The sequence below is a fragment of the Lathamus discolor genome, chromosome 5, assembly GCF_037157495.1.
Source record: "Lathamus discolor isolate bLatDis1 chromosome 5, bLatDis1.hap1, whole genome shotgun sequence".
Taxonomy (NCBI): Eukaryota; Metazoa; Chordata; class Aves; order Psittaciformes; family Psittacidae; genus Lathamus; species Lathamus discolor.
In genome coordinates this window covers 97,317,666-97,332,280 of record NC_088888.1, presented here as the reverse complement: position 1 = coordinate 97,332,280, position 14,615 = coordinate 97,317,666, and the positions used below count along the sequence as shown (strand labels likewise).

Genomic DNA, 14,615 nt, shown 5'->3' with positions numbered 1-14,615 from the left:
CTTGTCCTATCACTGGATATCACTGAAAAAAGCCTAGCTCCATCATCCTGACACCTACCCTTCACATATTTGTAAACATTGATGAGGTCACCCCTCAGTCTCCTCTTCTCCAAGCTAAAGAGACCCAGCTCCCTCAGCCTCTCCTCATAAGGGAGATGTTCCACTCCCTTAATCATCTTTGTGGCTCTGCGCTGGACTCCTTCAAGCAATTCCCTGTCCTTCTTGAACAGAGGGGCCCAGAACTGGACGCAATATTCCAGATGCGGCCTCACCAAGGCTGAGTAGAGGGGGAGGAGAACCTCTCTTGACCTACTAACCACACCCTTTCTAATGCGCCCTAAGATGCCATTTGCCTTCTTGGCCACAAGAGCACATCGCTGGCTCATGGTCATCCTCCTATCCACCAGGACCCCCAGGTCCCTTTCCCCTTCGCTACTTTCCAGCAGGTCACCCCCCAACCTGTACTGGTACATGGGGTTGTTCTTCCCCAGATGCAAGACTCTACACTTGCCCTTGTTAAATTTCATCAAGTTTCTCCCCGCCCAACTCTCCAGCCTGTCCAGGTCTCGCTGAATGGCAGCACAGTCCTCTGGTGTGTCAGCCACTCCTCCCAGTTTTGTGTCATCAGCAAACTTGCTGAGGGTGCACTCAGTTCCCTCATCCAGGTCATTGATGAAAATATTAAACAGCACCGGTCCCAGCACCGACCCCCGAGGAACTCCACTAGTCACAGACCTCCAGCTAGATTACATGACACTCAGAGAATGAGACAGTCATATCCTCACTAAGTACTCCTCTCTCTTCCCCAGTACATCAATAAGCAGGTAAACAGACCACAGAGAGGGTCAGGTATGAGGCTGTAACACATCTGCAATACAAACTACCACATAAGGATGTACCAGGCATGTCAGATTTGTATGAGTGATGTCTACACCTAAGGGTAGCCTCATCTCTAAGTGCAACAAAATGCCATCATCTCTCTTCTACTCTGTAACATTGTATGCCAGATGCAAGGAGTTCTCAAAACATCATGCAAAAAGCTGCACCCAGCATAGACTATAGCGCCGCACTGCTGCCAGCAGTATAAACATATGAAGTTATCTCTTAGCCTTGTAGAAATAGAAGTCTCATACTTGGTGGGTGAAGTTCGACAAGCAATACCTCCATAGAGACATATTAGCAACATATTCAGTATATATAGACAAACTGCTGGGTAAAGAGTGCTTGCAAGCAGACTGCCATATCCCCCTAAATATTAATTACTCAAACTGGCTCAGGGCAAGCCTTAGGAAGTTCACGTCCTATTTCATTTTTTACTCTGCCAGTTGAGTGTGAACACCATTAATATTTAATACTAGCTGCTTTAAATTCAAATTGTATCAATTAGCTATAACAGGTCATCTGAAACTGCTCCTTACTTTCAATTTAAAGCAGGAAAGGTAGCTAGCAGGGCCCAAATTCTTTGAAGAGTTGATTCTTTCTGGATGAATCTAAGCTATGAACATTCAAAACCTATTTTTCAGCTACAGTTCAATTTCTCTAAAGTGCCACAGAAGTATTTTTGTTACAACAGTAGTATTTTTTTTTCCTCGAAATATACTTACTTATTTCCAATTTTAACCACAAGGTTAGGGTCATCAATGATAGCAGGATTGTCCACAAACTGCTGGTATGTTACTGCATGTTCTAAGAATTCTTCTGTGGGGAGAAAAAACTACATTTGTAAAGCATGCATTTATATATGTCTGGGATGGCCAACCTAAACATCTTCGCACCTCTCAGACAAGCAGGTTTAACAATTCTGGGTCAACCCTTCATTACAAGGGTCCTGAGCTTAGCAGTGGAAGTGCTAATATGGAAGCAAAGTATTCAGAGACTCAATCTTAGAAGATGCTGAGTATTTCTTTCTCTGCTGGGTGCCTTTCCTGTTCAAAATACAAGCTAAGAGAAAGCTCAGGGATAGAACTGTGAGGGAGGAAAATCAGGCTTCTAAGCAAGGCAAGGAAGTGCTTTATCATGTCTTTCACTGATCCTCTGTCCCGGTTAGGAGAAGGAACCGACAGGCTCGGCTTATATGTAAACCCACAGCCAGAAACTTAATCTTATCACTTGTAAGGCCTACAGTAAAGTGAAAATGTTTGTGCATACCCCTTTCCAGTGGTTGTAACTCCTTTCACAATGTCTATGTAATTTACAAGTGATGCAGTAACAATTCAACTCCAGTAAATCACAGTATATTTGAAATACTTTACAACTAGCTTCTAAACAGCAATCAGTGTAGCATCAGGCTCATATGATTTTTATGATGTCAGATAACTACAGAAAACACAAGTCTTAACACATTTATGTTCACATTATGCAGCTGGAAGTTTAAGGCACAGAGCACTGTAAATGATTTATCTAAGAGTTACACATGAAATTTGAGGTAGAGCAGGAACTCAGCTTAAAGTTTCCAACTCCCCCGTCTAGTGTTCCCATTTACAGACCACCTTTTTCATTCCTGACACCAACAGCTGTGACTTCCTAGCTATATACTGTATCAAGCAGAAAAGATACCATTAATACTATCGTAATACAAACCATAGTACTATCACGAAATTAAAAACAAAACAAACAAAAAAAAAACACAAACACAAAACCCAATGCAATAAAATACTTCAGAAAATCCAGTATGTAGCGAATTACTAAAAATTACTAAAAATCATCATTCCTACATAAGTCCACTATTTTAAATATGAAACATCCTAGGAATCTAGCCATTACAAGGACAGCATTTCTCCTCGCAACACATTCTTGAATACAACCACAGGAGGGCACTGCTTCTCCAGTCTAGGATGTTAAAGCTCGGCTGCCTGCACATGCCTACCTAACAATGTCATTCTGTACCTTTGGTTATTTCTCTGTTGTCAGTAAGGCCTCCACAGAGAGAAATGGCAATGGAAGGTAAATCTCGAATTCCATCCGAGGTGCTTTCAACTCCACTGTCAACACCTGAGCTCCCACCAGACTGTGGAGATTGGCTGGCAGATCGCAGCCCTGTGTCACTCGTGTTCTTGCATTGGACATTATCCCCACTGGAAAAGAAAAATCAGGAATTCAGTCTTCATGTATTCATTCCCAAATTCATTCCCTTCAGCAAGCACCTTTTACATCTGACACACAGATGGGGGGGGAATGGGGAAAGGGGAAGAACCTAAAGAAATTTGCTTGGTTTTACCATAAAAGTAGTATAGGCCTCATGTGCCCTCAAACATTAGATTGCTTCTTCTTATTTGTCCAGACTAAGCATGTATAATTATAGCTTCACATATGTACAAGAGATAGGAAAAATAAGGCAATAAACTGTATGATCTTAGTAGACTATATAATGCTTGCTACTATAAGCACAGTTTATACTAGAACTATTCCCACACAGGCACAAGAATAAGCATATTAGTTTATTATTTTATTAATTATACAAACTGATAGCTAAATCCAAAATGAAAGATGCATCTGCTTGTGTATTTATGTCATGTATATACAAATAAAATACTCTACATATAAACTACTAGGATAAAAAATTCAGAAACAATAAATCATTGTACCCACTTAAAATCTGCAAACAGATGAGATCATTATTACAAAGTGCAGGCTCATCAAATTCTGCTTTCCACTCCAGATTTATATGAATACATTTGAAAAAGGAACTTTCAATCTAACTTTTTTCTCCATATTACTATCTTCCTCATCTTTATTAAAATGCTAATACCACAACAGCTGAGTTTAAGCAAGCAAGAGTGAAAAATAAAATATGCAAGCTACTTTAGTTGTTGCTCAATTACTTTTGTGAAGTGACTGGAGTATGATGTGGAAAGAGGACTATAAATGTTATAAGAGGCTCCAATAAAGATCAGAACAAGTTGGAAATTTTATTTTCAAGGTGCAATACTTGCATAAATAGATCTGTTAATGCACCTTCCAAAAATTATTTTGCAATATTCATATTTATAGATGATCACTCACTGTATAATAACACTAAAGCAGTAATTTGGTGCTAATACTATTAAGTTATGTTCCTCATGGTAAGAAGGAAGTACATGGGGATAAATATATCGCAAGGCCAATTGCTCTCCCAGGGCATGTGAGTAACACTCAGAAACATCAGTGTATATCAAATAACAATCCACAATCAATATATGATGCTTAATTGATCAAAATAGAAAATCAGTTTCGAACACACTTCTCAGGCTCAAATGCAGAACCTTCCAAAAGCTCTAATATTCTTCTCTACAGAGTTTTGTTTTCCCCTTCTGCCTTCATGTCTACTTGGACTCTGCAAAAAGAGGTCTTATCTGGTTGGCAATGAATCTGGAAGGTGACAAGAGCTCTTTAAATAGTCAAAATATAAGCAAAGGACTTATACTTCTTGGGGAAATAAAGCGCAGCAACTTCTGGATCCATGTCAGTGAGGTCATCTAAATAGACACCATCAGCACCAAGATGCCGGCTTCGTTTGTCTGTAAGGGACAGCACATATAAGCCTATTAATGATAATTCTCTGAACAACAAGCCAGAAGTGTTATTACTGTTTAACTATTCATTTTAAGATTGAGAAACCAAACAAATTATAACAGTTTGTGAACTGTATTTGTATAAAATGGTACTGCCAAAAATTTCAAAATAAGTTGCTCATACACATTGTTCAGATTTTGTCCTCTGGGATAACAGAGGATGAGTTCTGAGATATGCTGAAGCCTCCCTGTCCAAAGCAAAACAAGTGGGAATTAGAAGTCAGTAGTAACTGTAGGAAAGCAGCAAAGTACTTGCATAGGCCTAGTATCACAGTAAGGCAATCAGAGCCTTTAACCTTTAAGAACTAATCTTCAATGCCCCCTTGAAAAAGGAAATAACACAACAGACTATACTATAGTCACTAATACACTGTAACTGGCTTGTTATGGAGACAACTCACAGTTCAACACATACATACATCTGATGTGTTGTGTGTGTGTATGCACCACTGTAGGGGACAAGACAACCCTCCCATGTCTTTAACTAGTACCAACACACAGTCATTGCTGTCCTGCTGCTGCTGGTTCATCTAGACAAGTAACTGTTGTAAGGCCAAAACCTAACTTGGAATTCATTCTAAAACCCATAACTTCTCCTTGTCCCAGTTATCAACATCAAACATCAGCAAATAAATCAGAAAAAGAAGTTATGTAAAGGCCAAACAGCAGAGTAACACTGTAATTTTTATATCCTCAAAGACAGTGGAACACATGGGGAGTGGTTAAGAAACCTCTATGTCTACTGATTAAAATCAGCTGCATAAACCAAGCTTAAATAGGCTTTACATAATTACAGAATTATCAGAGCTCTAAAACACAACATTGGTAAGTAAATAAATTCCATGCAAAGATTGTAACACTTACTATACAATAGCATGGATATAAAGCCCAGAAATTAAGAAGTAGAAAAGCAGACAGAGTTATATTTCACAAATTCAGAACAGAACGTGTACCACAAAGAACTGAAATGGCTCATGTAAAACGAAAGCACCTTATTTTGTGGCAAATCTGCTGTTTGTACAAAGGACATACTACCACTTTGTACCAGAGCACAGAGGTTCCACAATTACCAGAAACACATAACAACTCAGAAAGTAGTCAGAGCAGGTGAACCAGCTGTCCAGTTTGCTTGTACCAAAACCTGAAAACTCTGAATCAGTGTGGATGAATTTGGAACAAATTTTGTAAGTCTTGCTCACGTACACAGAGCTGCCAAAAATCCCAAACCAAGAAGAATCTTGTGCCTTACTACATGGCTCCTGTGAACAGAAGGCTGCACAGCTCAGGTTTGGAAGGTTCTTTCCAAAGTTTACAGTTTTCTAGATGTGAAAGTGCCTTCAGGGAACAGATTAATCTAAATGGCAATGAAATACTTTATCACCATGAAATTTAAAGATTAAATCATACATATAAAAGTGAAGAATCAAGACCTTTACCTTTTTTTCTGGATGGAGAATCTGTCTTGCTAGCTGGTTGCATTGAGCAAGCTGTAGCTCGTTTTATTTCTTCATTGGCAGGCAATGGTGGTACAGCTGCTCCTGGAGACTCTGTCTCTGGCTTATTTGTCTCAGCTGGTAAGGGCTCACTTTCAGCAGCAGTTGCTGCATCTGCTTGTCTAAGAGCAGGTAGAGGAGACTCGGTGTTAAACTCCTCTATAGGAGAACTCTGGATGACCCGAAAGTGAGTGCTTTCAGAAGGATTTACATCCACCACACTGGGTTCCTTTGCTTTGAGCAGAGGACTGGCCTGTGAGGAAAAATGAAGACTGCTGTAAAGAAAAGCTATTAAAAGCTAAACAGCCAGGGTTTAATCTGTTCTGATCACTTCAGTGAGATCAGATTCTCAAGGTAAGCAAGTACAGCAGAAAGCTACTACTGAGGTGGAGACTACAGTGTACAAAATGCCTTTCTGCTGTGTATCTGCTACTCAAAATTCATCTCTATCTTGGGGCCAGGAAAGACTTGCTCTGCAATGTGCTTTACTGTCTTAATTTCCCACTCACCTGCCTGGGAGCATATCATAGCTCCTACCCTGCCCTGCTTCCTGCACAAATCCTAGCTTTTCTTCAGAAGGTAACCCTGACAAGCATAAGAAGAAAGTGCAGACTGCAGTCCGTACACAATCAGGATGCTCCCAGGGACCAGACACTGTCATTCATCTATACCCCAGATTTAGACTTTAAAATCACTTCACAGGAACAATTCCAAATCTTCTGTCAGTGTGGGACAGGAGGAGTTCTTACAGAGGAAAGCTGAACCCCTGCTGCTATAACCTTCACATGATAGCAAACGAATTCTTACACAAAAATTAAGACTGTCCAAAGCATAACTCTCAATTCAGGTAAGGTCAGATCAACTCTGAATAGATTGGCTAGGGACACAGGCAGGGACTGCAGAGGCAAAAGCTTCCAAAAGTAAGATTTGCTATACACACTAGGCTGTGTGACTGGGATAAAAACGAAACACCTAAATCCATTAACAGGAAACCCTAAATTATAGACCGGAAATGCCAATTTGAAATTCCTGCCAGAACCTGTGCACTTTAGTTCTCCACTTACAGAAAATAGCTCCCAATTTTCTAACATACATGAGGAGGAGAATAACACAGAGGTGATGAAGCAGCTCATCTACAGCCTACTAAAGAGGCCAGAGGTTTTCTGAAGGAATTAAGAATTCTGGATTTCCATCCCTTCTTTTGTCACTAGCTAACAACAGTGAATTAAAGATAAAATATAATAGCACCATTATACTTCTGGTGGCACCACCAGAATGTAGTCTTCTTTCTGAAGAGGATACCCACTCCCTCAACCTGCAAAGCAGCTATTTTGTTTCTTCATACTGTTCCTGACCCCAACACTCCTGCAGACCTTTCTGCAGAGAAGCCAGCTTTGAGAAGAAGAGGCCAAATCCTGCACCATCCCTGCCCCTGTAGCTGCAGTATGCTACTGACCTTTGTTTCTCATACCCTGAGGCAGGCACAACCCCTAAGTCACCCCTTTCCTCTATGAAAGCTCTGGCTCCATAGCTGTCACATGGAGCTGGTCAATACCTGACTGACCTGCAGTGTACACAGCTACACATGGCTACTGTGCAACATGGGAGACAATGCTGCTGGCACACTACAGATCCTGCCACCTAACTGAGCCAAATGGCTTCAGGGAGAAGACAGGCACCAAGCCAGTCAGCTGAGCCAAGAGAACAGCATGCCTGGGCATGCACTGACACAGAACTGTGTTTCTGGATGCTTATGTACTCAAAACAACCAATTTCAATTTTCGTGAATCACACTGCTAATACCAAGCACTAATGTCCATCTAAGATCATTTATGAATTTCAGTGATTTACCAAAGGACATTTGTTTTGATTTTATATGCTATTTAAGCTTCTACCTTTTACAAGGTTAGGTCTCAGGGTCATTTTTTACCATGTATCATGGGTGTTCATAACATACCCAGCACAGGGTACTTTCCTGTACCTCCTAAGGAGCAAGATGCAATTCTCTTTCTTACATAAAACATGACAATTTTCAGTAAAACCAGGATCCACTCCCTCCTTAGTAGTCTGCAACAGAATAAGTCCACATGCACAAGAGATGCTAGCAGGAATTAAATTACATTGGATACCTTTGCAGCCTGCGGTAGCTCTCCCCATGCCCAGTGCATGTGGGGATTATTCTTCAGCCCACTTCTGTCCGTAGGTTTACTGACTAATTCTGAGTCACTTTTAGGAGTAGGAGGACGTGAACCTGATGGGCTGAAGGAAACCAAACAGAAAATATTACAAAACCAAAAGCAACCACAACACATTAAGCACTTTCCAAACTGATATCCCCAACAGAAAGCACTGGAGAGCTAAACAGCCATTGGCCAACTTAAAGTGTGAAAGCATGGAAAAACAGTTTAAAACAGTTCAAGATCCTCTCAGACTGGCATTCAGAGGTCTCATACATTTTTCATTAAGTGCTGTCACAGAAGCAGGATTTGAGAAGCTGAAAGAGATGAAACAGGACCACTGGGCCTGAACATTTCAGGAGGGTTTTGTGTGGAAAAAAAGTACAGGGATGGTACCAGCAGCAGCAGACGAATAGATGTTAGTACTGTTATAATGGATGGAAAGTGCTGAAATTACTCGCATCAGCAAGACATTTTAACCTGATTAAGTAATAAATTAGCTAATGAATCCAGCTGATTACTTCCTTCTACTAAATTGCTCAGTTCTAGCCTTGGATGCAAGTTTATTGAGAAACCTGTACAGCAGCAGAGCTGTACAAAGAATTTGAGTTCTTCCAGTTCAAAAAAGTTTAACTGTTTGCTTTGCTGACTACATAAAAAAAAATATTTAATAATCAGTAAATTATTAGTTTGAAGCATATATGTAATGTGGTAAAGTCAACAATGTGACAGCAAGTCACATTTTTCCTTTTGTCCTTGAATTAGTGAATCATTATTTATTTATAATATTCTAATTATCTACTCTGCCTTTAATACCATATGTGTGTATGTTAATACAAGGCAGAGTTTTGCCCCGAGAGCCCTGAATAAGTCTCTTGCTGCAAAAGGCTGTCCAACGGTTCATGCACATGTCTGCTTTATTGGTTTTGAGCATATATACCCACAAGTAGGCTGGGATTGGAGTAGGCATCTAACCACCAAAATATTACCCACTGTCCTAAAACAAAGTAGAAAAAATGCCACTGTCTGATGAACTTTTGACACAAACACAATGGTGACATCTTAATTCTCATTCTATAGATATTACTTTTCTATACAATAAAAAGTGCGGATTTAGTAGTAACAAACCATTAGATCTTTAGAACTCTTTTCAGTTGATTACTCCTTGTAGATTAGTGTATAAATGTGAATACAGCCTCAGGGTAAACTAGAATTATCATTGCAATGTCATCTTGATCTGAAAAGCCCATGAGCAAATCAGACTGCAAACATGAAGCCACAAGGCAAACAGGGATAAATTATTTTGTATATAAAAAACTTTACAGCATTCTCATTCCTTATATCATCCAGAGCATAAAATGGAGCTGTAAGAGAATTACAGAGAAATACCTTTACTTTTTTCTTCAGAAGCCACACTGTTGTTTAACACTTCATACCTACTGTCTCCAGCTAACATCTTTCTAGAACACCAACAGTAATCTCTGTAGTTTATGGACACAGATAGGCAATTATGCCTACTACAGTCCTGTTTGTATTCTTCCTGTTTGTAAAGTTCTGCTTCCATATGTAATGCCAGATGTCACCTCCTTTTACCCACACTGGGAATATTTTGGCTGCTGTTCATTTCACACCATTGCCATCAATGTAAAATAAGACTGAAGACTAATAAAGCTCACAACGCCATTCCTTTCATTTCATTTTTAAACTCAATTAGGTCAAACTAAATCCCAAATTAATGTTATACTTGCACTAGGGGTCAGAAAGTCTGAACACCAAGACTGTGCAGGATTTGTAATCCAGTGAGAGTATCCTGCAAATGCATCTGTGGATCAGACTAAAAATGGGCTTTTTATTCCTTACACCAGCAACATGTTTGTCTTGGACTGAACTATGCCTTGCAATTCCCCTGTCCTTAAATTGGCCACTGACCCAGCCCAGTTGAAATTCTCTTGCCTTACATAGATTGCTGTGATAATTCCAGATTAAACAAGAGCCACCCTTCCTGTCCACAATGCACAAGAAGGTAAACTTCAGTTCAACCATTTAGATCAGCATGTCTGATTCACATGCCATAAATGCTGAATATTCGTGTCACAGTCCTATGTATTCCTTAACCACTATGATTGCGATTAATGTAATCCGTAATTTGGCTACACAGGATTTGGAGAAGGCTGAGGTTCTGAATGACTTCTTTGCCTTGGTCTTCACCGGCAAAGGCTCTGACTGCACCACCCAGGTCTTGGAAGGCAGACGCAGGGACTGTGAGAATGAAGACCTTGGGCCCACTGTAGGAGAGGATCTGGTTCGAGACCATCTTAAAAATCTGAACGTGCACAAGTCCGTGGGACCTGATGAAATCCATCCATGGGTCCTGATGGAGCTGGCGAATGAAGTTGCTAAGCCACTGGCCATCGTATTTGAAAAATCATGGCAGTCAGGTGAAGCTCCCGACAACTGGAAAAAGGGAAATATAACCCCCCATTTTCAAGAAGGGGAAAATGGAAGACCCAGGGAATTACAGACCAGTCAGTCTCACCTCTGTGCCTGGTAAAATCTTGGAGCACATTCTCCTGGACAGCATGCTAAGGCACAAGAAAAACAACAAGGTGCTTGGTGACAGCCAGCATGGCTTCACTGAAGGAAAATCCTGCCTGACCAATGTGGTGGCCTTCTATGATGGGGCTACGGACCTGATGGACAAGGGTAAAGCAGTTGATGTCATCTACCTGGACTCGTGCAAAGCGTTTGACACTGTCCCACACGACATCCTTCTCTCTAAATTGGAGAGATATCAATTTGATGGATGAACCACTCAGTGGATAAAGAACTGGCTGGATGGCTGCACACAAAGAGTTGTGGTCAATGGCTCAATGTCCAGCTGGAGACCGGGAACGAGTGGTGTCCCTCAGGGATCGGTGTTGGGACCGGTCTTGTTCAACACCTTTGTCGCTGACATGGACAGTGGGATTGAGTGCGCCCTCAGCAAGTTTGCCGATGACACCAAGCTGTGTGGTCCAGTTGATACACTGGAGGGAAGGGATGCCATCCAGAGGGACCTTGACAAGCTTGTGAGGCAGGCTGATGCCAGCCTTATGAAGTTCAACCATGACAAGTGCAAGGTCCTACACCTGGGTCGGAGCAATCCCAGGCACAGCTACAGGTTGGACAGAGAAGAGATTCAGAGCGACCCTGCGGAGAAGGACTTGGGGGTGCTGGTCGATGAGAAAATGAACATGGGCTGGCAGTGTGCGCTCACAGCCCAGAAAGCCAACCTTATCCTGGGCCGCATCAAAAGGAGCGTGACCAGCAGGTCGAAAGAGGTGATCCTGCCCCTCTACCCTGCTCTCGTGAGACCTCACCTGCAGTATTGTGTGCAGTTCTGGTGTCCTCAACATAAAAAGGACATGGAACTGTTGGAACAAGTCCAGAGGAGGGCCACGAGGATGATCAGGGGACTGGAGCACCTCCCATATGAAGATAGGCTGAGAAAGTTGGGGCTGTTCAGCCTGGAGAAGAGAAGGCTGCGTGGAGACCTCATAGCAGCCTTCCAGTACCTGAAGGGGGCCTATAGGGATGCTGGGGAGGGTCTCTTCGTCAGGGACCGTAGTGACAGGACAAGGGGTAACGGGTTAAAACTTAAACAGTGGAAGTTTAGATTGGATATAAGGAGGAAGATCTCTCCTGTTAGGGTGGTGAGGCACTGGAATGGGTTACCCAGGGAGGTTGTGAGTGCTCCATCCCTGGCAGTGTTCATGGCCAGGTTGGATGAAGCCTTGGGTGGGATGGTTTAGTGTGAGGTGTCCCTGTCCATGGCAGGGGGGTTGGAACTAGATGATCTTGAGGTCCTTTCCAACCCTAACTACTCTATGATCCTATTCTATGATTCTAATCCAGTGTCAAGAATACAGAACTTGACCTGTAGCTGGCAGTTCTGCAACAGGAAACCATGCTGATCTTTGCAGTGTTTCCCACTGAAAGCTAATAGAGTCCTGAGAAAGCAGCAGTGTGACCTGAGAAGAAGTCCTGTCCTGACTGAGGCCAAATAAACTGAGAAAAGATAGAAGGAAAGAGACTTATTTCATATGCATGTCACAGCAGCTGAGAACCTCTGAAGCTCCTTTGAGGTGGCCATTGTAGGGCTTCTTGTTTCACGTCAAGGAGAACGGTTGCAGACACAGAGAGGACCTTACTCAGACAAATTACTACAGCACTTCAGCTGTGTATCTAGACTGCAGGAAAGTGAACACTACAGCTGAATTCATGGAGCCACCCAGAGCACGTCACTGCTCCATCCCAACCTGTGCGCTTGCCCTACATTGCCATGAAAAACATTAGGGAGAACAGTCTTGAATGTCCCAGGATCTCACCTTGATTGGTAAAGCAACATTATCTATCAGGTAACGGTCAGGTTAAAGAGGGCAGACCCAGAAGCTGGGAAAAACCTCAAGATCGTCAGTTTGATGCAGACTTACGCATCTAGCATGGCATCTCTGCTGAGATAAGCAAAGAACAATTTAGCCTGATATATTACTCAAAGCTTCCCCAGCATTAATGGAGAATTGTACAGGTCATATTCAGACACCTACTTTAAATTTTTCAACTGAGTTGCTCTCCACTCACTTAACGGAGACAAACAGCCTGGCTGCAGAATCTTGAGACATCTCAAATTTAAGATATCATCAAAAGTGTCTGCATCCACTTACAGCTCTGTAGAATATGCAGTCACAGGAATCCTATACTATAGCAAATTAGTATGCCTTATCTGTTGTGTCATTTTTACTCTGATACTTCCCCCCTGCAAAGTCTTCCCCTCCCCCACACCAGGGAACAAAGGAAGAGAAGTTCTCTTCTGGTACTGGGCTTCTCCCACTCCAAGTTCTGTACTCCTTGCCACTCACTTATCTCCAAGACCTTTGTTCTGCTTTTACTTTTGCAACCTATGCACAAGCAAACAAGTCAGGAAAGCCATGGAATAAAAATGTCCTTAAAATATACACTGACTGTAAAAAGCCACACAGAAATGCCAGTCTTCACAGGAATGTAAGTTCTCACTAGCTAAATTCCTCCCTTTTTCTTCTTTTTAATCATCTTCATCAACTTCAATTTTAATCCAGGTTTTCACTGGCCTGATTTTATATTGGCGATCATCAACAGATGATTCACCAAGGTAATTTACCTCCAGTTAATGCCACAAGGAAGCAAGCAGAGGAAGTGGCTTTCAGTGCCTCTTTCAAGGTGCCTGGGTTAGCAAAAAGCCCAATCAGAAGTTCATGAAGTTCACATACTATTAATGTGTTAAAAGTATTTAAAAATGAAAAGAGGAAGGACAACTGTTCTACCTGTCTGAAGGAGAAAAGTGAGAAGATTGTTGAGGACAAGAGTTAGATAGGCCTCCGTCTGCTGGAACAGTGAGAAGAGAGGTTTGCCCCATGCAATCTATAGGCTTACTGGACAGCACAGCATGTTGGTACAAAGGAAAACAGGGTGTCATTATTCACAAGTGCTGATTAACACTTAGCTCTTTATGCATGAATGCTGAATTTACATCTAGAGCTTTCAAAAATCAGAATACTGCACTCTAAAAACAAACAGAACATACAGTTCAAAAAGGCATCAAAGGGGCAGGGTATTGACATATGCTGTCACCAAACTGGTAAAGCTAATCATATTAAGCTTTATAGTCAGTGAAGAAAGTTTCTTCCAGAATGCAATTCAAGGCATTTCAGTTAAGCCCTTGCTCTGCTTACGTTGCCCCTCAAATACACAGACAGTATATTGAAATTAGACTGCTTAGAATAATGTCTTGTGAATATTGCTCCACTCCAGTGGTCTGCATGGAGGATGTGGGGCACATCTGCACTGGAGCACACAAACACACAGATTTCATTGGAATTATAATGCAGTACACATTAGGCAAAAAATTGTCTCCTTCTGACAGTGTTCCACAGACACAAGAAAGTCAGTCCAAACTGATCTGTTCTGACATCAAAGGTATACACACACATATAAATACACATACAGGAAAGAATAACCGTATTTCTGTATGTGTTCTTTTCACACAGTAAATATTACTTGGGTAATATTTAGAGCCTTGGGTGACATGGTTTAGTGGGAGGTGTCCCTGCCCATGGCAGGGGGGTTGGAACTGGATGATCTTAAGGTCCTTTCCAACCCTAACTATTCTGTGATTCTACGATTCTATGATTACATGTCTATTTAACTGTGCAATTCAATAAATTAGCTTTGAAAGGGACACAAAAAGCTCATATTCATTTAAGTAAATCTTATTTTTATACATCAACTCCAATCTTGAAAGTTCTTAAAAGGATTACACCCAAAGTACTATAGATTTATATACAGACATTCACTGAAGTCCTTACGAGGCGTGTGCATTA

General features: G+C 41.5%; 1 protein-coding gene across 6 annotated transcripts in view; it reads right to left on the bottom strand.

Moving 5' to 3' along the window:
- Window positions 1-14,615, bottom strand: part of LPIN1 (lipin 1) — a 52,261-nt gene that overhangs the window by 23,940 nt on the left and 13,706 nt on the right. For 5 of the 6 annotated variants that reach the window (XM_065681642.1, XM_065681638.1, XM_065681641.1 and 2 more), the window contains 6 exons: window positions 13,560-13,667; window positions 8,173-8,302; window positions 5,987-6,296; window positions 4,403-4,496; window positions 2,887-3,074; window positions 1,605-1,698 (listed from right to left, as the gene is read on the bottom strand). In XM_065681642.1, the coding sequence (XP_065537714.1) occupies window positions 1,605-1,698; window positions 2,887-3,074; window positions 4,403-4,496; window positions 5,987-6,296; window positions 8,173-8,302; window positions 13,560-13,667 (924 nt within the window). The remainder of the gene's footprint in view (window positions 1-1,604; window positions 1,699-2,886; window positions 3,075-4,402; window positions 4,497-5,986; window positions 6,297-8,172; window positions 8,303-13,559; window positions 13,668-14,615) is intronic. The other variant, XM_065681643.1, reaches the window with a different exon arrangement.